Here is a 23650-nt window from a genome sequence, read left to right on the forward strand (position 1 = left end):
ACATTCATCACATCTGCCTGGAATTTACAATCAGAGGTTAATGTTATGACCCACTGTATATGAAAAAGAAAAACTACCTGATATAAAATGATCTGAGCATATCCTTGGACATTTTGTGGGTGCAAAGCAGTTGTGTCGTAGTTTTCGCACTAGCCACCGCTTGTCTTTCACTCCTCACTGTCTCACTCTGCCGCGCACAAGTTCACCATAGCGTTGGTCACTGATTTAGCAACGTTTGTATTGTCCCAAATTCCTGAAGCAGTCGTCAGTAAAATGTTTGCCACAAACTGTCAGGGCTGCTAACCCTCCTCACTATGCACATGTTCCGGGTACCGCTACTGGGATTGACACCCCCATACCGATCGAGCCATAAGTCCTACGGGGAAAATGAACACATCCCTGACCTCGGCTTTCCAACGGCGTCAGTTTCGGCCCTCCACGACCCTCCGGGCCGGAGATACAGGGCCGCGAAATCGGCCACCCCACTCGCGGGAACTAACACGTTTTTGGAGTTGCTTGGGCATATTTAATGCATAAATACAGTCCAACCACAAGCCTTTCTGTGGCAGAAGAAAAATGTTTTTGTTGTCCTCTGTACAATCTGGTTCAGAGCAGTTCCTATGGGGTTGTTTTGCTGCCATGTTGTCCTCTTGCGGTTTGCTGCTCCGGAGGGGGGGGGGGAATTGTGAGGGTGGAGTTCGCGCTGAGCTAGGGACGTGTAAAACCGAAAAAGGTGGGGTTAGTGACGTGTAAAACCAACCTGCTGAAACATCCCATTTGAGAGTGCTGTTTGAGCTAATGTGATAAAAACGCCCATAGGAAAGGGAATGATTGGTCGTTTATCTCACAGCTTTGGGGACTTAGTCAGGCTATGGTAAGGCATGGTTATGTCAAAAAAAAAACAAAAAGTGAACATTTCATATGAGGGGACCTTTAAAGTGACTGACTGGAAAACGATTACTGTCAGGTTGACTTTATGTTCTGTCCCTCCATTAGTTTCACTCCACATCTCCGTTAGCAAGCTTACTGTGTTGCCTCTGTCTGTTCCCTTGGTTTCATGATATTGACAAAATATATTCAAAAAGTTTACACTTTTACGTCCGTCTTGATTTTTCTTTTCTGTAAGGAAATTGTGATGAATGAACAATTTACAAGCGTACTCTTCCGTAGCATTCATCTTACATTCATATGTCAGCTACTTTGGTGGCCAAATTTTTGATTTTCACGCATGCGCAAACACAACACACACTTCGCTTTTTAACAGCAGGGCTGTCCCGATCCCGCACAAATAGCAAGGCTTTTCTGCACACCTTGTCAGGTTCATAGATGTCGTCCTGGTCACATGCTCGTGCATCTGGATCCGTAAAAGCGTGCAACAGTAGTTTTGTGATTTCAGGACCTTCTAGACCTGGCAGTGCTGCAGCTACATGTAGAGGATAAAGGCCTTTCCGCTAGAACACAATGAAATTATTAGATTGGCTTTTCCTAGGCAGAAAATATATCCTCACTAATGTAATACCCACCCAATATGGGTATTTTTCAACGAATATTTTACCCAAGTATTTTGTCTTTTCATCTTCACGCACTCTGCAGGTTGACTTGCATGGCAGAACTAACATTTCATGAAATAGTTATTTTTCATTTTGCAATACATTTTCAGCCTTCATATTGGACTAAATATTCAGGGTGGTTTAAAAAGAACTACAAAATGCCATTTCTGGGGAAATGGCATGTGAAGGCTGGAAAGCTGAATGAAAAACTGTGGAAGAATAATGTGGAAGTAATGGAAAATGTAGAATGTGGGAAATAATCGGATTCGAAATCGGGAATTGTGGGTAACGCATGAATTTTGGAACTGAAAAGCTGGAAGAGCTCATGGGGTGAATTGGTGGAATATATTGAGGTTGGAATGAAGTGAATCGGATGAATAATGTGGAAGTAAATGGAAAATGTAGAATGTGGGAAATAATGCGGTAGGAAATCGGGAATTGTGAATTTTGGAACTGAAAAAGTTAGAAGCGCTCATGACGTGAATTGGTGGAATATTTTGAATTTGGAATTAAGTGAATCGGACGAAAAATGTGGAAGTAAATGTGAAATGTAGAATGTCCCAAAAGGAATGAATGGGGAAAAATCGGGTACGAATTGTGGGTAAGGCGTAAATTTTTGAACTGAGAAAAATGGAAGCTGTTGTCGCGTGAATTTTTGGAATATGTCGAACTTTGAACAGCGCGAATCGGTTGAAAAATGTGGAAGTAGTAGCGCGTCAAAAAACTTCGAGGAATAAAATGGAATAATAAAGGGAATGGTGTAGATTAGAATAACATATGTGTGAAGGCCTCCAGCCTTCACACAATAAGCCAAAATCATCACACAAAATTTCAAAAATGAGTAACAATAGAAAACTCTAGCATGGACACGCGTTGTACGTACCTTCAAGTTTTTACAGGTCCTGGTCAGAAAATTAGAATATTGAGGGAAAATCCATTTATTTCAATAATTTGTTTCAAAATGTGAAACCTTTATATGTTAGTTCACCTAAGTGAAATATTTCAAGTCTGTATTTGTTTCAATTTTGATGATTTTAGCAGAAATAAAGTAAATATGCCAGTGCCTCAAAAAATTAGAACATTGTGACAAATCTCAACATTGTAGGCTCCCTGTGTCCCAAACTTGTCAACTAGTTAATGCAAAAATAACTGAAGAGGTTATCTTGGGCTAGAATAACATTTGTAATTTCTATGTAAGTACATCATCAGTCAAGGACGCATCTGTTGGGGAAGGTCTCTTCTGTACTTGCTCCTGCACTCGCTTGTATTCTAACTACTTGTTGATTTTTGGGATTTTTAACTACATTGTTGCAGAATGCCTGGCGGAAAAAGAGCTTATGAGAATGAGGAGATAAAATCTTCTCTTAAAAAACTCAGTGGAATAGTCGCCAAATTACTTGAAATGAAGAAGAGCATTGAGCCACTTCTTCAGGAAATACAGCAATTGAAGAAAGAGACACAGGAAAAAGATCGACGCATTGTTGCCTTTGAACAAAAAGTGGATGATTTGGAACAGAATCTTCGTATCAACGATGTGATAGTCACCGGTATCAAGATCAAGCCGCGCCGTGGCCCTTCGAGAGCTGCGGCTAGCAGGAACACAGAAGATTCTGACCAATCTTCAGGGAACGAGACTGTGAAACAGCAAGTTCAACTCAGAGATTTGGGATTAACTGTTGATCCTGTCACATTCATATGTGCTTTTCGCTTCCAACTGGAAGGACACGACCACCGGCAGTTCTGATCAAGTTTGTTGACAGAAAGAAAAAGATTGCTCTTCTGAGAGACCATCACAAGCTTCGTGGGAAACATGTCTACATCAACAAAAATGAAATGCTGACATCGCTAAAAAGGCGCGACAAATGAGAAAGAATGGATCATTGAAAGCACATGGACAAAAGACTGACGAATTTTTATTCAAACAAAAGATAACTCTGGTCAACAAAAACACGAATCGTGAAAAGAGCTGAAGAATTGGCGGCGCTTGAGAGACAACAGTAATTCACAACATCACTAATTACCCAAAACTGGAGTTGTATATGATTACTTGCTGACATTGCCAAGGCGAACTCTTGTTTATACACCTGCATTGATAACATGTATTGCTGTTCCCGTTTGAATCTAAATATTTTCTGGCTCTAATTCCGTTTGGACATTTGTTGTAACAGTCAAGGCTACATGATAAGGCTGTATTGTGGCTACAATGAATCTGCTGTCAATACGCAAAATGGGGGTTGGTGGTCTGGTTCCTGGAATGCGGCTGGCGTGGGCCGCTCTGCTGGGTGAGCTAGGCTGGGTAGTGCTCAGGAGTCATCAATGAACTACAAGTGCTAGCAACAGTGGTGCTAGCTGACGAGAATCGAGGCAAATTTGCTAAAAGCAATGGGCTGAATGCAAGCCCATCTCCTCTTCTGGAAGCCACAACATGTGTGAAAGCTGATCCGAGGTCAGCGAAGACGCTACTGGTGAAAGAGAAGAAATGCGCTTGCCTTGGCTGCTCGTCTGGCGAGGGGGCCTGCTGTTGGCGTCTGGGAACTGACTCACCAGTTCCAAATGACTGGGACTAGCCGCAATCTACACACGGACATTCAAGAGGAACTGAGCGAGCAGTGTTTGGGATAGTATGGGATGGATAACGATAAAAATCAATGACTATTCTAAATAATGTATATGATTGATGCGTTATAGTAATGGGTCGATGGGGACAGGTCTCGAATAAGCCTCGGCTTCTACCCGTCAGCCCTTCTTTTGGATGTCAATGTTGCAAATGATGTGATTGATGTAAGCTGTAATGTGTCCGAAAGGAAAAAAATGAATAAAAAAATGAATAAACCAAACATGTCAAAGCTAGAGTTTTTTTTTTTTTTTTTAATTTTTGAAATCACATGATGATTTTGGCATATTCTTTTTTAATCATCTGATATAGCACCTGACAGCCTTTTTGTTTTTTACGTAGACTATTTGTTTAACCATCTTCTGAAACAAGCATGTTAACATAAATATATCAGATGCATGAATAAATGAACAGTTGGATCTGATTCCAATAGTAATGCTTACCTCAGGTGGGAGAGAAATGTCGGTCTGTGCTCCACATAGCAGATGTTTCCTGACAGTCTTAGTATCTGCTGCCAAAATGGCCAAAAAGATGACAGGTAAGGGGACTCTCGAAGTGTTGGGATTGGCTCCCCGATCCAAGAGAAGATTCAATGTGGTCAAACGAACACGATGCCTGGTGACATGAACCCATGCAATGAATCTATCTGGCTTCATGGAGGGGTTTAGGACAAGAAAGGAGCAGTGGAAGAGGCATACTCAAACTTCATTGCAGCCATTTTGCGAACAGTCTCCTCAATATCGCCGGAATGCTGCTGAAACCAAGCGTAACTCAGAGCTTCAGCCGCTTCCTGCAGAATTGTCTCTGTGACATGCATGCTGTAGCCGTACATGCAGCAGACAGAGTCGAAACAATTGGCGGCGTCCTTTTTTTTGTTTGTGTCCTGCTGCGGGGTTCGATGAATAGAACGCAGTAAGTTAAAAGAGCTGGTTTAAATGTACAGTATTTCATTTTTCAAAGCTTAGGCCAACCAGGGGTGTCCAAACTTTTTCATTTGAGGGCCACATACAGAAAATCAGGACGCAAGGGCCACATAATGTTATGAAGAGAAATTGTGTTTAGTCCTAAAAATTGCACAAATACTTTATTTGTGCTTTTGCATATTTAGAAAAATGCTACAATATATAAACCAATTTATTTGTAATATGGCAGTAGGGTTATTACAGTTTGGGAATTTTCTTTATTTTAGTTAGTTTTTATTAGTTTTCAGGGTGGTTCTTAGTTTTAGTTCTTTAATAAATGGCTAGTTTTAGTTTAGCTTTAGTTAGTTTCACTAGTATTTTTTGTTTAGTGACATCCTTGAAAACGTTCTATTTCATCAGATTCCTTCATGTTTCATTGTAATTCCATAAAAAAGAAATACATTGCTGCCATCTGCTGGCCATTGTTAGTGGGAGATTCCACAGCCCGTTGACCAGGCAGCATTGCACTTAGACGTTGCACTGCCTACTGATTTAAAAAATAAATAAATAAATAAATAAATTAATTAAAAAAAAAAAAAAAGAGTTGATGTCATTTAACATTTATGGCGGCATCCATCGTGATTTTACTAATCGTTATTTATAACGTTTTTGGAGATCAAATGGTTAAATAATGTGTATTACTTGTGCGCAATATTTAAAAAAAAAAACACCATGGGAGCAACGTCATCTGAAGGTGCTTTTCTATTGGCTGCGGCTAGATGACGCCACTTCTGTGTGACATACTTTCAAATGTAATTATTCAGGTTAATATCAAAATAAATCTACTAAAAATCACATTTAAAATCATCCCCAAAGGCTCATGCATTAAATTATTTACCAAAGACTAAAACGAAGGACGTTATTTGAACTGAGTCAAATGCCATTTTTAGCATATGTCGCATGCCGCTGAAAAATGGACGGCGGGCCGCAAATGGCCGTAGTTTGGACACCACTGGCTTAGGCTCTCTGCAAGTCCATACCTTAGCAGTTTTCGATGAATATTCTTTCCACTTCACACTGCCCAGTACAATATGGCCCTCCTTCACCTCAATGGAGTGTTCTGAAAGCAGCACCTTCTGCTCCTTCCCACTGTCATCCCTATCCCTCCCTTCCGCCCCGATATAATCTCTTGTTTTATCACCCCCTTCTAACTTGACGTCTTCCCTTCTAGTTCTTACTTTTCCTCTTACTTTCTTACTGTTTGAGGAAACCTTAGTCGACTCCACCTGCCTAATCTGATGACATGTGGAAGTAGATTCCATCTGAAAATATATTGTACACACAATCAATAAGTTACTTTGACTACAATATTCATCAAGTGATTCAAGCCAATGAATTCAGAAAGTTAGTTGGACCCTTCAGTAATGTTGCAACTAGGGATATAACGATATCCAAATATCACGATACGTTATTATCACGATATGAATGCCACAATACGATAATTATCACGATATTGTGGGGAGGTTGGCAACACAAAAAAAGGTCACAATATTCTCTAAAAATAACACAATGTTGTGCTTATACTGTACAGCAATGAAATGAATATATAAGAATATATAAATATATGTATTGAGGCACATATTGACTCGGTTCACAAGCATATTACTCAATATTCATCTGACCATTAGTGTGCATTTTAAACAGCAGGCCCAAAACATGCCATGTGAAACTTAAACTGCACTAAAAATCTAGCCACCAGAGGGTGCTAGAACTGCACAAATTAAAATCAACGTGTTTTTTCTAAACAGATGTGCTGCCTTAAATATTGTGACATGACGACGACGATATATTGTGGGAGATTTAATATTGCGATTTCACGATATTGCCGGTATCGTTACATCCCTAGTTGCAAGTTTAAGATATTAAAAATCTTCCAAATTTGCTCCACACTGCTTTGCCGATATACATAAAACAAAAAAAACCAAAAAAAAAAAACGAGAGGCTGACATAACTTTTCAGTGTTGGCATGCATGCAACCACTGCAATGTGGTTCAAATGAAAAAGGCTGGTCAAATATTTCATGAAGTCTAGTGTAAAGTAGGGATGTGATGATATCCAAATGTCACGATACGATATTATCACGATATGAAGCTCACGATCCAATAATTATCACGATATTGTGAGGAGGTTGGCGATATTTAAAAAAGGTCACAATATTGTAAAAAAAATGACCTCATACTAAAAAAAGCACAATATTTTGCTTTTGTATGTAACATCAATGTTACATTATTATTATGTTTTATTATTATTACGTTGTTATTATTTTATGTTGTTAATGCACGCAGACATTGAGTTCCTCCACATAATGACTTGCTTCACAGGCATATTATGTTCACCTTCATCTGAAAAATAGCGTAGATTTTTAACATAGAAGGGCAAAAACATCCCTAATGAAAATTAAATTGCACTAAAAAAAACACCAGAGGGTGCTATAACTGCACAAATGGAAATCAAGCTGACATTTTTAACAGATGTGTTGCATTTAAATATCGTCAACATGACGCCGACAATATTGTGGCAATTTTAATATCACGATATTGCGCTTATCGTTACATCCCTAGTGTAAAGTGATGCAAACAGAAAAAGGAAAAAAAAAACATCAACAACAGGGTCAGAATTCTTCTGAATTTATTGCAAAGAGAGAATAAAGATATGAAGTCTTACTTGTGTTTTGGATATAAGTCCATCAAATGTGTATAGAGACTGAAAAGGATAGTAGAGTACGTGACACACAGCCAAGGCTGACATCCCTTCGCAGTTCATCTTGTCAATGTCAGCACCCAAATCTAACAACAAATGGACTACATCATTATGGCAGTTCACCTGGGAAAAAAAAAGAAAAAGTGACGGATTACCTAAAAATTTGCACTCATTGGCAATTAACAACATAAGTTTATACAATCGTAATTGTATGATTGATGGGGATGTAAAATATAAACTTAAGCCCAATTCACACTGGCTGCGGAACGGACGTGGTGCGTTTTCCATACGGCGGCCGTAAAGACGCCGCAAGGACTGCAATTCACACCGCGTGCATTGCGTGTCCGGAAATCTACTCCCGACAGACCACGAGATCACGTGGGGTTCAAGCTGGAGAGTTGCGTTCACCCTATGGGGTATATGCCCCGGAAGAGGCGGGACGCGATTTTGCACATCAGTTTGTTTCTGGTCCGGACTGCGAACGCATAACCGAGGGGCACAAAGTCGGAAGCACAAGTAATTTTGACGCAGCCCGCACGTCGTGAACCGAACCGGAAACAAACTGATGTGCAAAAACAGTCCCGCCTCTTCCGTGGCATAGCCTATAACCCATAACAACCGTGTATAGAGTCCTATTTGTAAACAATAGCGACGCTTGCCTGTTGTCACATCGAAATCTGCTCCGGACAGACCACAAGATCACGCGGGGTTCAAGCTAGAGAGTTGAGTTCACCCAATAACAACAGTGTATAGTCCCATTTGTAAACAATAGCCACGCTTTCCTGTTGTCACATCCATATGCTTTTTGGACATTATTTCTGGGACTTCGACCATGGCTGTTCTCCATGGGTAAGTACGTTTTGTGTTTAAATAGTGTCATTTTGTCGTGTTTAATTTATTCTGAGCTCATTTTCTGTCTTAAATGTCCGACTGATGTCATGCTATGTAGCTAGCTAGCTTCCCTCTCCAAAAAACGAGTTCGCAAACGGTTTTATTTTAAAATATACCGCATTTACCTTGATGCGAGACGCCCGATTTCCTGTCTGGCTCGTATAATTTCTTCAGCTTCATGAAAATTCGCATGCGGCGTCCGGAAGAAATAGAACGCTTGCAGAAAACTTCCGCATCGCCACAGACGCACAGCACCGCAGCTGGTGTGAATTGACACGTAGACTTGAATGCGCTCTATCCTTGCGGCGTCCGTACAGCCGCCGTACGGAGAACACACCACGTTCGTTCCGCAGCCAGTGTGAATTGGGCTTAAGAATGCAAGCCAATCCATTTATTTGTAATGCGCATTCAAAACAAACTGGGAAAAAGTGTAATGTATTACTGTCGCAGCAATCAATGCAGTGTGCCCCTGACAATCAGCTACATCAGGGTGAACAAGGCCATCCAGGAGGATGTTTAAAATAGCCGGTCCTTTTCCGACTGAAGCCTGATGGATCAATAGCTCTGATGCGATTTCCAAACGTCCTTTAGGGCCAAAGCCGTCCCTTTTCATTGAAATAACTGCTGCAACGTTCCAGTCTAAAGTTTCAGCCTGTTGTCTGAAAGATAAGACAATAATGTCACTCCATTTGCTTTTTAACTCATTACATACAGTGATGCATGCAAATAGTGCAGTTGGGTTTTCTACGTTTTGGTGCCAACTTTTTTTTCCTGACCTGTGCCTGTGAATGTTAGCCTGCATACGGGCTTGTAAGGGCAGAGTGGCGTGTGGATCGCGTTTGTAGCCTTGATATGCATCAGAATCAGGTTCCCACAGTTGGCCGTAAAAATGTTCATCAAAATCTCTTCTACGCCCTGGCGGCAATGGCAAGTGGTCGCCATTTGTGGAATAACTCTCAATGCCACAGGGCAAGGCGTCATTTCTGTCCTGAAGCAGCCAACTGTCATCTGCGTCTACCTGGAGACATACGCATGGAACAAATTGTTGGTACTCATCTGTTAACGAAAGAAATTTATCATAAAAATATATAATAATAATAATAATAATAATAATAATAATAATAATAATAATGATAATAACAAAAATTTGTGTTGTTCCGATTCTGGTATCGGCAGAGGCGCCGATACTGCATTAAAACAGTGGTATCGGTATCGGTGAATACTCACAAGTAACATGCCGATACCATTAATTCCAACGCTAATATAGGATTTTGGAGGCAGCATCTTGTGTCTCGTGCACGACATTCACAGATATGTGACATATTCACTAAGATATCCTATTGGCCCTTGAATACTCTGAGCCAATGGCAGGAGAGCTTTTTCATGTTGAGGAAAAAAAAACTTAACGATATCCAAACATCACAATATGATATTTTCACGATACGAAGGTCACGATGCGATAATTATCACGATATTGTGGGGGGTTGGCGATACAAAAGAAGGTCTTAATGTTGTAAAAAACAAAAAAAAAAAAAAAAAAAAAAAAAAAAAAAACCCACACACAATATTGTTTTTTTGTACATTACAACAATGAAAAATATACAAATATTATAAATATATGTATAAAATATCTAAATATATTTATATTGAGGCACTAATACAAGCATTACAATTAATTGATACATTTTTTAATATTAAAGGGATACTTTACTTATTTAGCCATTTTTGGCAGTCAAACATTAATAGTTTGCCTACAATAAATTTGATATTTTCATTATTTTTCATGTACAATTAGTACCTTTAAAAACACATTGTGCAACTTGCTGTCGACTGAAAATGACATCACAAGGGATCAGGTAACCAATCACAGCTCCGCTTGTGAATGTCACATGACCAAACCTATAAAACAGTTGAGCTGTGATTGGTTACCTGAGCCCTTGTGATGTCATTTTCAGTCGACAGCAAGTTGCAAAAACGGCCCTAAAAAAAGAAACTAGCCACCAGAGGGTGCTAGAACTGCACAAATGGAAATCAACCTGACTTTTTTTTTTTTTTTTAACAGATGTGCTGCTTTAAATATCGTGACATGACGACGACGATATATTGTGGCAATTTTAATATCCCGATATCACAATATTGCCGTTATCGTTACATCCCTAATCGGTATCGGCCGATACTGCAAAGTTGTGTATCGGAATCGGTATCAGGGGCCAAAAAACGGTATCGGAACAACACTAATAATAATAGTAATAATAATAATAATATTAACAACAACAACAACAATAACAATAATAATTATTTATTATTATTATTATTAGTAGTAGTGGTAGTGGTGGTTAGTAGTAGTAGTAGTAGTAGTAGTGGTAGTGGTGGTTAGTAGTAGTAGTAGTAGTAGTAGTGGTAGTGGTGGTTAGTAGTAGTGGTAGTGGTGGTTAGTAGTAGTAGTAGTAGTGGTGGTTAGTAGTAGTAGTAGTAGTAGTGGTAGTGGTGGTTAGTAGTAGTAGTAGTAGTAGTGGTAGTGGTGGTTAGTTGTAGTAGTAGTAGTAGTAGTGGTTAGTAGTAGTAGTAGTAGTAGTAGTAGTAGTAGTAGTAGTGGTGGTTAGTAGTAGTAGTAGTGGTAGTGGTGGTTAGTAGTAGTAGTAGTAGTAGTGGTAGTGGTGGTTAGTAGTAGTAGTAGTAGTAGTAGTAGTGGTAGTGGTGGTTAGTAGTAGTAGTAGTAGTAGTGGTGGTTAGTAGTAGTAGTAGTAGTAGTAGTAGTAGTGGTGGTTAGTAGTAGTAGTAGTAGTGGTGGTTAGTAGTAGTAGTAGTAGTGGTTAGTAGTAGTAGTAGTAGTAGTGGTGGTTAGTAGTAGTAGTAGTAGTGGTGGTTAGTAGTAGTGGTAGTGGTGGTTAGTAGTAGTAGTAGTAGTGGTGGTTAGTAGTAGTAGTAGTAGTAGTGGTAGTGGTGGTTAGTAGTAGTAGTAGTAGTAGTGGTAGTGGTGGTTAGTTGTAGTAGTAGTAGTAGTAGTGGTTAGTAGTAGTAGTAGTAGTAGTAGTAGTAGTAGTAGTGGTGGTTAGTAGTAGTAGTAGTGGTAGTGGTGGTTAGTAGTAGTAGTAGTAGTAGTGGTAGTGGTGGTTAGTAGTAGTAGTAGTAGTAGTAGTAGTGGTAGTGGTGGTTAGTAGTAGTAGTAGTAGTAGTGGTGGTTAGTAGTAGTAGTAGTAGTAGTAGTAGTAGTGGTGGTTAGTAGTAGTAGTAGTTAGTAGTAGTAGTAGTAGTGGTGGTTAGTAGTAGTAGTAGTAGTAGTAGTGGTGGTTAGTAGTAGTAGTAGTAGTGGTGGTTAGTACTAGTAGTAGTAGTAGTAGTAGTGGTGGTTAGTAGTAGTAGTAGTAGTGGTTAGTAGTAGTAGTAGTAGTAGTGGTGGTTAGTAGTAGTAGTAGTAGTAGTGGTGGTTAGTAGTAGTAGTAGTAGTAGTGGTGGTTAGTAGTAGTAGTAGTAGTAGTAGTGGTAGTGGTGGTTAGTAGTAGTAGTAGTAGTAGTGGTGGTTAGTAGTAGTAGTGGTAGTGGTGGTTAGTAGTAGTAGTGGTGGTTAGTAGTAGTAGTAGTAGTGGTGGTTAGTAGTAGTAGTGGTGGTTAGTAGTAGTAGTGGTGGTGGTGGTTAGTAGTGGTAGTAGTAGTGGTGTTTAGTAGTGGTAGTGGTGGTTAGTAGTGGTGGTTAGTAGTAGTAGTAGTATTAGTGGTGGGTAGTAGTAGTAGTAGTAGTAGTAGTAGTAGTAGTGGTTAGTAGTGGTTGGTAGTAGTAGTAGTAGTAGTAGTAGTAGTGGTGGTTAGTAGTGGTAGTAGTAGTAGTAGTAGTGGTGGTGGTTAGTAGTGGTCGTAGTAGTAGTGGTGGTGGTTAGTAGTGGTAGTAGTAGTAGTAGTAGTAGTAAGTAGTGGTGGTTAGTAGTAGTAGTAGTAGTAGTAGTAGTAGTAGTAGTAGTAGCTTTTGAATTGTGTGGAAAAAAAACAACAACAAAAACAATGAATTCAGTAGTAAATTCAGTAATTTGACCACAGGGTTCTCGAACAGCATCACATATGTCTTCAAACTTGTATTCAGTCAATCGGCCTATTTAAAGAGCAACAAGTCACGGCGCCGTCTTGTGATGTTGATGTGTATCGCACTAAACATGGATGAGACGAAGCAAAGGTTCGAGTTGTCTCAGGAGATTATGATGAAAATTATGGACAAGCACTTTGAAGGTAAAGGCTGTAAGACCATCTTCCAAGCAGCTCTATGTTCCGGTGACTACTGTAAACAACTATGGCCCAAATCACCCTCTATTTTTTATTTTTTTTTCCTTCTTCCAAAGTAAACTCTCTGCAGTTCTATCACATTCCACAGCTCAGGAAGGACCTCATTCTGATTAGCTCTGCAGTTGATCAGTCAACCACAACTTAAGGTCATTTGAAGCAACTGAACAGACCACATAAACATGTAAAAAGAGTTTGTTTAAGCCAGGACCCCCCGGGTACGAAAGCTTCTTTTATGACTTGGGAGATACAGCCAGCTTAACACAGGAATGTTTATGACCTGGTTATCAACTACAAAGTGACCTGGGCCCAGGTGTTCAAAACTCGGTTATATCTTTAACGGCAATCACAAATGCCAACAAAAAAAGCCCAGAACAACCTCCAAAGAAATTAAAAGTGAACTCCAAGGTTGAGGCACATCAGTGTCAAGCTTGGTCTCAATGTCTTATTAACCTAGCAACACAACACTAATACTGTACTATAAAAATAATTTGAAATCATCAAACAGTTTTAGTACATTTTATAATCAGTGTAGATATTTTTTTTACCTGACTTTGAGAATGTGAGAAGATGTTTTGATCCAAGTAGGCAGCATATTCAGTTAAGCTTTTTAGACTAAAGCTGCTTTGTACAGAGTTACAGAGTTGTATCAGATGCTTCCCATGCCATAGACCAACATCCTGACATCCTGTTGGATCACTGAGCACACCTGGACCGAACCTCTGGTCAGCATGGTACAAACCCTGAAAAAGACACGAGTACTTTTGGCATCGATCGTTACCATCTCTCAAGTCAATTTCCTTCAGGTTACCTTAAATGTGGCTCCATCAGGAAAGATTTGTTTCCCATAGCCTTCTCTCCAGTTAAAGTAGAATTTGCCGATGAATTTGTTTCCTGTTGGCCAACAGTACATTCCATCACCATGCCTGTAGTCTTTGTAGAAAAACCCCTCATAGAACTGCAAACAGCAGGAACAGTACAGGATGGTAGTTATGTTTTACTCACAGATGTAAACTTAAGAAGAGACAAAGAGTATCATAGCCTTTAGATTCCAACTTTCAGAATAAAATGTGGCTTGTATTGGGATTGAACGGTCCTAAACCACTGGATTTTTTTATTTTTTATTTGCAAAAAGATAAACATAAATTAATAGCCAAAATAGCACCGATGCACCAAAAGTGTTCTGGCAAATATCTAAATGTACTTTTTTTTTTTGTATTTTTTTTTTAGATTCAAATTTGAGTGTTAAAATAACCATATTTTTCACCCGCACATGTTTTATGAATTGTATTATGGACAGGAGGCACGACTGTGGCACAATGACTGTTACCCCTATTTTTCTGTAAAAGAAAAAAATGTTGGAGCGTTCGTGCCGGAATCTTTAACTGTGGCTCTGAGCATGACGTCATGCGCGTGCACGCTATTGTCCCCGTTAGTTCTCGCGATTGTTCACACAACTTCATGGACAGAACAGCTAATTCAAACTGGATTTAAAGAGACCTGCACCCGATACGTCTCAATCCCTTGTGGAGACTCCACGGAAGACAAAGAGAAGTAAAAAACTTTCAGACCAGTGTCATGGGAGGACGCGGATAAATATAGGAGCAGCGTTTGTCAGGTGGAGAGAGCTAAGAGCTATCCTGGGGATGAAAGGGAAGACTTCATAACAAAAATACGATAGGGTCTATTTATGATTAGCAGTGCAGAATAAAACTACCACACGGTCGCTAACTAATGTCTCCGCACTTGGGCATATTAGCAACGTATTGCTATCCTCAATGTCATCGGATTCACGGGATGCACTATTTACGTTTGGAAGGTTGCAATTTACGTAAGCTTTTGTCACTCAAAATGACTTTCACATGCAAAGTAACTTGAAGATTAATACGTTTCTTACCTCTGTAGACATTAAGCCTATGAAAAAGGTGTTGTGCTCCATGTTTACGTTTGTTCAATTAACTTGGAGGTTTTCTCGTGCCCGAAAAGTCGCGCACGCACGCTGGCAGTGTGCACGTCGCTGGGGTCCATTCCACGTTTCGCCAGAGGGGTCGCAAATGTGCAAAAACTCTGAATCTTGCTTTGTGCCCCTTTAATGTACGTGAATGTTTTGAAATCCAGTGTCTTGTATTTTATACAAGATTGATACTTCGATTGTTGTTGCACCCTCTGGACACCAGTGTGGCAAATAATGTGCATGCACAAAACATGGCTGTGAAATTATCCATCCATCCATCCATGTTATTAACCACTTACTGCACACAAGGGGTGCTGGAGCCTATCCCAACTGGATTCGGGCAGTAGGCGGGGTACACCTTGAACTGGTTGCCAGCCAATTGCAGGGCACACAGAGATGAGATGAACAAGCATCCACACTCACACTCACACCTAGGGACAATTCAGAGCACCCAATTAACCTGCCATGCATGTCTTTGGGATGTGGGAGGAGACCGGAGTACCCGGAGAAGACCCACGCAGGCACGGGGAGAATATGCAAACTCCACCCGGGAAGGCTGAAGCCTTAAATCATACAGTACATGAATATTATTTCCTTATTTTTTTTTTAAATAAATCACTTGCTGAAATTTACCAAACAAATTCAAGATTTTTTTAAATTATTATTATTATTATTATTATTATTATTGTTGAATCTACTACACAATGCTGTTATTTTGAATTTACTCAACATTATCATGTTTTATTTACTAAATGTAATAGTGTTGAATTTAGCTGATAGTTCAATAAAAAAATATCAATCCTCATGAATGATCATGTTTAATTTACTTAAAGCTACTTTATGGAGGATTTCCCAAAAAAATATCTTAACAATAGCCTTTTTATTTGACCATTTATGACTGAAACATATTCTAATTAGTAGAGCAACATCTTAGCTGTTCACAATGGGTACTCCTACAAGCCTCTGGCCAATATTATTTAGGAAGCGTCCGGTCCGAATCCTTCGAATTTCCCGCCGTCTGTCTGCGGGATGTGACGTCATGCGCGTCCTCGTCAGTTATTTCCTGTCGCGCGAAGACGGAACTAGTACAGATTTTCGCTGCCCCAGACACCCGTTGTTACTCCGTGGAAGGCTGCTTAAAGGTACACTCAGTATTATACAGTGGCATCTAGTGGTGAAACAATAAATCATTCGAAAAAAAAAAATTGTTTGTGTTAGTAGTATGTAAAAAGATATGTTGTATCGCATAAACGTACTTTTTTAAAATATAACGGTTAGTCTAGAAATCGCAAATTATCTTACATGTCCGGGCCGCGGCTTCTAGTGTCCGCCATGTTTCGCCGCCATCTTTCTGCTACGGGTGCCGTCAAAGACAAATTTCAGCGCTCCATTTCTTAACGCGTTTTTGGAACGCACTTCCGGTTTGTATGGCGACCGCATGTCCACGAAGAAGAAGAGTTTCCGGTCCCCGAAGAGAGCATTATCAAGCATCACACTTACTTTGGGAATGTATTTTATTTCAGCGCGACAAAACAATAGTTTATATTGTAGCCGCATTTGCCAGATGGAGAGAAATGAGGAACAGACTAGGTTTGGGACGTGCCGGTGCCTTCGACTGCTTTCTACTTGACCGGTAAGTAAGAGTACATTTGTGTTTACGTTTTGAGAGCGAGAGAAAAAGTATACACCGTACTAATTAATACGATGTTCGTACCTTTGTTTTACGATCACTGTAGCTGTTGATTAGCAACTCCGCACCACTCGAACGATTTCGTTATGTAGCTACTTGCTTTGAAAAAAAAAAAGATTCCCGCTGGCACGTTATATTTAGAGTAAATGCGCAAGTTATTGTGTAATGTTATGTAACTGTGATTTCGGAGGTATATTTGCCCATAACTTCAATGGAGAATCTAAAGCATACTGTATTAGTGGAGGAGTTGAAAATTATTTTCGTTGTGGTTGGTGAAAATAGTGTTCTCGAAATTAATTTTCGGCAGGGAATAACTTTCTGGACTTAAATGCTGGCTGTACCGTAAGCACTGCTAGAGTCTGAACTCTCACTCAAGTGTGTACTGGTCCATTGTGTAATTGGGTGCACAAGAATTTACAGGCTGCCACGTTTTCCACGGAAATTCGACAAGCAAGCAGCCTTTGCATATTCTATGCAGTATGCAGTCAAGTTACTTTTATCTAGCTAATACAATGTTTTGGGCCCAAAAACTAAAGATCTTACCTCTATTTTGGGGGCTTTGTTGGAAAGTTGGTGACATATAGTAGTATCCTCAATTATTCTATTTTATTTTATAATTTTGTTTTTGTTTGTGTCACACTAGATCAACAGCCAAACTTGAGGGGTTCCAGAACCATATTCTGATGTATACAAGCATTCATGCACCGTTTAAATACATCACCGACCTGCAAGAAAAAAAAATATCAAGGGGAGTCAGCAGCCAAATTGGAATGCCCCGAATGAGGACACTTGAATGGAGGACCCCAGAAGGCTTCGGTGTTGTACCACCAGTATCTCCACCTACCATATCTGAGCTGCAACAAACTGAAGTCAGCCGACGTCTTGGTATGTCATTTACATATGGACGGCATTGCACACTACATGAACTTTTTGTGTGAAGCAATACGGAATGGTCACATGTACAAGCACCACTTGTTTTACACAGGACCTGCTGACCAGGTGTCTCAAGCCATGGAGTGACTCCTCCCTCACTTTCCTCAGCAAGCCTTTGAAGAATATGATATCATCGTTGGTGGGAACATGCCCTCACTCCATAACATGTACTTGTGCAGTCAAGGAGCATGTAAAACTTAATAAAACCAGCAAACATTGAAGTGACTTCATTTTTACTGCAGTCTGTTCACACAATCAATGGACAAGCCTTCCTTAATTTTGCCCCAATAACATCATAGAGTAGGCGAAAAGTAGTGTTACAGATCATACTATGTGTTCGGGAGAGTTTGAGGAATGTTGCAATGTTAATGGGGGGCAATGTCAGCACACACACACACAAAAAAAAAAAAAACATCATGGTATTGAGTTAATCAGATATTTTAGCTGTGTACAACACATACCTGCTCTGTAACACTACTTTTGGCCCAAACCTGTATGTCTATTTTCCATATTTTGAAATGCACAGCGTATTGGTAAAATTCTGGAACAACTGCAATTCATGTAGCTCATTATATTCTAACAGCATTTTTTTTTTTTTTTTAGTTAATATGTTCATTTCATGTAGACTTTTATTTTACTTTATTTTATTCATTCATTTTCATGTACTGTACCTTACATTCATTGGCCAATGAAGAATTCCTTGTCATTGCAAGCATTTATAATAATTCTCCAGGCTTTTGATGTTTTACATTTCTGGTCATGTAAAATAGTGTTAGGTTAGGTGTCGAATGAACACTGCATGTTGACGCCAAAGGAAATAGTATTTTTTTAGTTATTCAAAATGTACAAATTAACACACAACAACAATATACAAGTTATACAAACTACAACAACAAGTGTCAGACATGGACTAATTATATGCCAGGTAAAAAACCTTTGTATTGTCCTCGAGGATCTGGGAAAGTGTCACTTATTTGCTACAAGTCCACCAAGGTGCTGCAGTCTGGGATCCAGGTACAGGAAATCATGGTGGTGCTGATGTGTCAGCAATGTGTCAAAAAGTATTTCTTGGTGTCAGTCTATCAGCTGGACTTGGATATCTTCATGTTCCTCCATGGTCATTTCCTGTACGAGTCTCTGCAAGAAGGTAACAATTGTATGTCAGATGAGGTACCAAACAATGAACTGAAAGTCACTGAGCCAATGAAGTACATTATTACATGAGCAAGACTATTTGTGAAAGCCATGTAAATTCCTGCACATCGAAGTACAAGGAAGCTGTTGTATCTTCAATCAAAACTAATTAAGTTGCTTAGTGATATTTATTAGGTAAAATTGTTCAACATGGTGACAAATCGATATCTGAGTAAAGGGTTTCAAATGTTTTTGTAAGCAGCACTTTTCTGAGTGGTTAGTAGCAACAAGACACGGGGGGGTTACGAGTCTGAGTTGCAGATGTGTAGTTCAGTTAACACCATTATTTTTGCACGATATACTAAACATATCAGCAAACGATGTAATCTAAATACCACATATTCCAAGCAAAGGTATGTTTTGAGCCATTCACATGCATGCTCGAATGGAATTATTTTTCCATGATGACATAATTGTTCGTTACGAGACACCGCGTTCTCTTCCCCGTTCTCTTCCTCGTCGTCTCCCTCGCCCCCTTTGAGATGGTCCACATGTCTATAAAACATAACATAACTGTGTGTTCTCTGTTGCATGGTTTAGTTGCACTAACAAATATGAACATAGATAGCCATTATCATTAGCTGACGTACAGTATTTCCAAACAATGCCGACAAAAATATTAATTCTGAAATTAAATGACTAAATCACAATTATTAGGGATCTGTACAGTATGTCTAACAAATGCAATTCACTTACGTCATCACTCGAGGGATACCAGAAGTTGTTTGTGTTCTGTTCCGGTGAAATTGGTGGTAGGCTGTTGAAGTAGGGTCTCTCTGGGACGCCGTAGTTCGTGTGCTTAAAATCATTGCATTATCTTGTTTGACCGATAGATGGCGGTCGTGAGCTACACACTGGGGCTTAAAAAAAAAAAAAAAATGAAAACAATGTCAAGTGCAACGAAAAAAAAATAAAAAATCTAAACTTGATAGTGACCGATGCCAGGCAAGAACGACAGTGAACATTGGTTTGACATTTCAGCGGTGGAGAGCGTTGAGATCGGACTTGGATTAGAAAAGTGATTCACAGCTGGCTTTCTTTCTACTCGAAAAGGTAAGAAGCGAGTATCTTGACATTGAGAAGAAAATGTGTTGTTTTCAAATAGCAGTAACCTCAAGATCGATCACTTCTCGGTCGTAACTATTGGGGTGAAAATGAGGTGGACGGCAACATTTAGCGTGAAAGGGGCGGCAAAGTTGAATGTCATAGAACAGAATGACTTTATGAAGAACAGACGTTCCATTCCGCGGCGTTTCAATCAGGCTAAATGTTGCCTTATTTTCCTCCGTGAAAACAGCCTATTGTAGCTACATTATGCTAACGGAATGTGAACGGTACCACTGAATGGCGATAACATTCACGGCCATATCACACTAAGTAGTGAATGGGTCTATATGTTTTTCACAATCGTCAATTTCCATAAATGACAGCCCACCTTTCGGCTAATGCACAATGACGCTAGCCTGGGGGCGACATATACTAATAATGACTAGAATCAGGTTGACGTCCATCGAGCGGGGTGACTACAATATGTAACTGCATATTAACATCGGAATGAGGTCCAATTAATTGACGTAATTTGCACATCGTTTTGGAGTACAGCACAGGACTGGACTTCGACCGACTAAAGCAATATGATCTGCACGTCCCGTGGACATCAATTGTTTAGTGGGGATCGAGAGTCTCATACCGTGAAGTGGCCAGCTTTGTATAACATTATAAAACTTCTTACCTCTGAAAACATAGTTTAATTGGATATGAAGAGCCCAGTCTTCAGTATTGAGGTCGTGCACGTACGAGTGCGCGCAGCGTGTACGAGCGTGCATTTTGTTTTCGGCCACAGGTGGCAGTAGAGATTTGAAATTTTAAATCTTCCATATAGCTGCTTTAACACCATTACATAGAATTTATTTAACACTATTTTCCTCTATTTACTAAAATGGTAGCGCTTTTTTTTTAAGTTTCACTTCACACATTCTTGAGAGCAATGCAAACACTGGCCTAATATATTATATATATTTTATGTTTTTTTACTTGACTGTCTGTCTTATCTGCAGCACATCGCCATCTGTATAATGGACTAAAAATTTTGATGCAAAACCAGCTTTGTATTTGCATGAAAATATCTAGTCCATTTTACATATGGCCATTTTCTGCAGATGGACAAACAGTCAGATAAGCACAAACGCAGACAAACACATTAAGTATTTTAGGCCACTGTTTGGGATTGCTCTCAAAACTACGTTTGTGTTAAGTATACAGTCTTCACTTTTCGCGGTCTCGCTGTATCGCGGATTTTTTTTTTAAGTGTAATTTTGCATATTTTTTTGCAGTAATATACCCATTTTATAAAATTTATGAATTTTTGAACATTATCAATGTTTGAACAAGAGAGAAATGTGAGAACATGTAAATGCCTCAATGAGAAAAGTGTCTAAATTGTGTGGTAGGGGATTTTAGAGCCTTAAAACATTTATAAGAATTGTAAAACATAAAGCTAACTACTTCGCGGATTTCATTTATTGCGGGTATTTTTTGGAACCTAACCCCAGCGGAAAATGAGGGAACACTGTATTTAAAATATGTGATTGCAGTAGGAAAGCATGACTCAGTGGTAGAGTCAGTGTTCCCCAAAACCAGTAGTTGTTGGTTCGATACCTGACTCTTCAGTGACCATGATGAAGTGTCCTTGAGCGAGATACTGAGCACCAAGTTGTTCCTGGTGCTCCTCCATTGGTACTCAAATGAGAAGAACGTGTGAAGTGAAACCTAATATGCCTAATTGAGTTTGCTTTAATGGTTGAAAAAGTGCAACCATTTTAGTAAATAAAGAAAAATAGTGTTAAATAAATTATACATAATGATGTTGAGTAAATTCAACATCATGAGGATTGATCATTTTTTATTTAACAATTATCAGCTAAATTCAACACAATTACTTTTAGTAAATACGTTAATGTTGAGTAAATTCAACGTAACAGCATTGTGTAATTTCAACATAACAATTATGCAGATTCAACACAACTATATGATGTAGTATTAAGTTAAAAACATTAGCTAAATTTTAGTCACCCAACATTAATCCAATTTAAATGAAACAGTTATGTGGGACCGGTTGACGTAACCGTGTTATTTAAATCTGATGAAGCATTTCTTTGAGTGCTAATCAGAATCAAACGTAAACAGAATTAAACACGGTTGCTGTGGTTCTCTCCGTTCCATCTAACCTCTCCACTTTTCCAGGTGTACCTTCCTTTGCCGTGTTTGAGGCCATTGACAAAATCCCCCTCATATTTGGAACCATCGAGAAACTCCTGGACACCAAATCCCTGTCGCTGCACCTTGCCGACGCCTTTGTTGGGGCTTCCTGAACGCGTCTTCGTCGCAACTCCTCCCGGGGCCGTCACAATAGTTTGGCGGTTTGACAACATTCGAACAGGAACTCAACTGGGGGAAAATTAAAAAAAATAAATAAAAATAAAAAGCCTGGATCCATTTGCCGATAGTGGCTTTACAACACCCTTGCCCTATTTGTTTCCATGTATGTGTGGCTAAAAACGCGCTACTTAAAAAAAATAAAAAAATAAAAATAAAAAAAGCTTTGTTTTGGATTAAAGACGTGTCCAAAGAGTGTGAATGGCATTGTTATGAAAGTCAACCAACGTCATCCCAAAGACATAGAGGACTTTTTTTTTTTTTTTTTAATTAGAAATCTTGGCTTCAAAATGGCAAAGTATGACGTCACAAACAGGAAGTCAAGTCATCTATATAGCGCTTTCAAACAGCCGTAGTTGTCACAAAGCACAAAATCACATGATGATTGGACAGTAACTTTAGTCCCGTTATGATTAAATAAAACATTTAATTAACCATCCATCCATCCATCCATTTTCTTGACCGCTTATTTCTCACAAGGGTCGCTTTGGGCAGTAGACGGGGGACACCCTGCACTGGTTGCGAGCGAGTCGCAGGGCACACAGAGACGAACAACCATCCACACTCACAAGTACACCTAGGGACAATTCGGAGTGCCCGATTAACCTGTCATGCATGTCTTGGACTGTGGGAGGAAACCGGAGTACCCGGAGTAAACCCACACGGGCACGGGGAGAACATTCAAACTCCACCCAGGAAGGCTGGAGCCTGGACTCGAACCGGAGTCCTCAGAACTGGGAGGCGAACGTGCTAACCACTCTCCACCATGCCACCCTCAGTTAAACCAATAATTCCAAAAACAAAACAAGCAGATGAGATGATCGAGAGCTGTCTACAGTTTTAATTGATCCTAGTGTGACTTTATAAAATGACTTCATTTAGCTTTTTATGTTTCACTCCAATCATATCTAAAAGTTATTTTCCAGCTTCTTCTTCTGGATCCATGTAAGAAAGCAATCCACATATAGGCTACACCAGAGGTGTCCAAACTACGGCCCAGGGGCCATTTGCGGCCCGGCGTCCATTTTTCTGTGGCCCGCAGCATATGCTAGAAATGGCATTTGACTAAATTAACAAAAACAAAAATGTTTGGAGATGCTCAAAGTAAGAAGGGAGGGTGTCGAAAAACACAGGTGCCATTAAAGGTTATTTTAGTTAACTAAAACTAATGAAAAAACTAAAGTTAAAATTTAAAAAATTTAATTAACGAAATAAAATAAAAATGAAAATGTTTTTTAAAAAACAAAAACAAACTGAAACTACATTTTATGTTTACAAAACTATCAAACTAAATATAATTATAACAAAATGTCCTTTGTTTTAGTCTTTGGTAATTAATTTAATGCATGAGGCATTGGGGATGATTTCAAATGTGATTTCTATTACATTTATTTTGATATAAACCGGAATAATGACGTTTGAAAGTATGGTGTTTTTTTAAATATTGCGCACAAGTAA

General features: G+C 39.3%; 1 protein-coding gene across 6 annotated transcripts in view; it reads right to left on the bottom strand.

Moving 5' to 3' along the window:
* Window positions 1-23650, bottom strand: part of ankmy1 (ankyrin repeat and MYND domain containing 1) — a 43200-nt gene that overhangs the window by 19286 nt on the left and 264 nt on the right. The window contains exons 1-10 of one of the 6 annotated variants that reach the window (XM_077534472.1): window positions 21985-22421; window positions 13798-13944; window positions 13535-13729; window positions 9494-9735; window positions 9160-9376; window positions 7791-7949; window positions 6107-6388; window positions 4863-5047; window positions 4608-4779; window positions 1311-1451 (exon numbers count right to left, since the gene is read on the bottom strand). In XM_077534472.1, coding sequence (XP_077390598.1) covers window positions 1311-1451; window positions 4608-4779; window positions 4863-5047; window positions 6107-6388; window positions 7791-7949; window positions 9160-9376; window positions 9494-9735; window positions 13535-13729; window positions 13798-13944; window positions 21985-22188 — 1944 coding nt within the window. In that variant the 5' untranslated portion in view covers window positions 22189-22421. Of the gene's footprint in view, window positions 1-1310; window positions 1452-4607; window positions 4780-4862; window positions 5051-6106; window positions 6389-7790; window positions 7950-9159; window positions 9377-9493; window positions 9736-13534; window positions 13730-13797; window positions 13945-17173; window positions 17356-21984; window positions 22422-23650 lie in introns of those variants that run through there. The other 5 variants (XM_077534471.1, XM_077534474.1, XM_077534475.1 and 2 more) reach the window with 5 other exon arrangements.

Source organism: Festucalex cinctus, chromosome 10 (genome assembly GCF_051991245.1).
Source record: "Festucalex cinctus isolate MCC-2025b chromosome 10, RoL_Fcin_1.0, whole genome shotgun sequence".
In the NCBI taxonomy this organism is placed as follows: domain Eukaryota; kingdom Metazoa; phylum Chordata; class Actinopteri; order Syngnathiformes; family Syngnathidae; genus Festucalex; species Festucalex cinctus.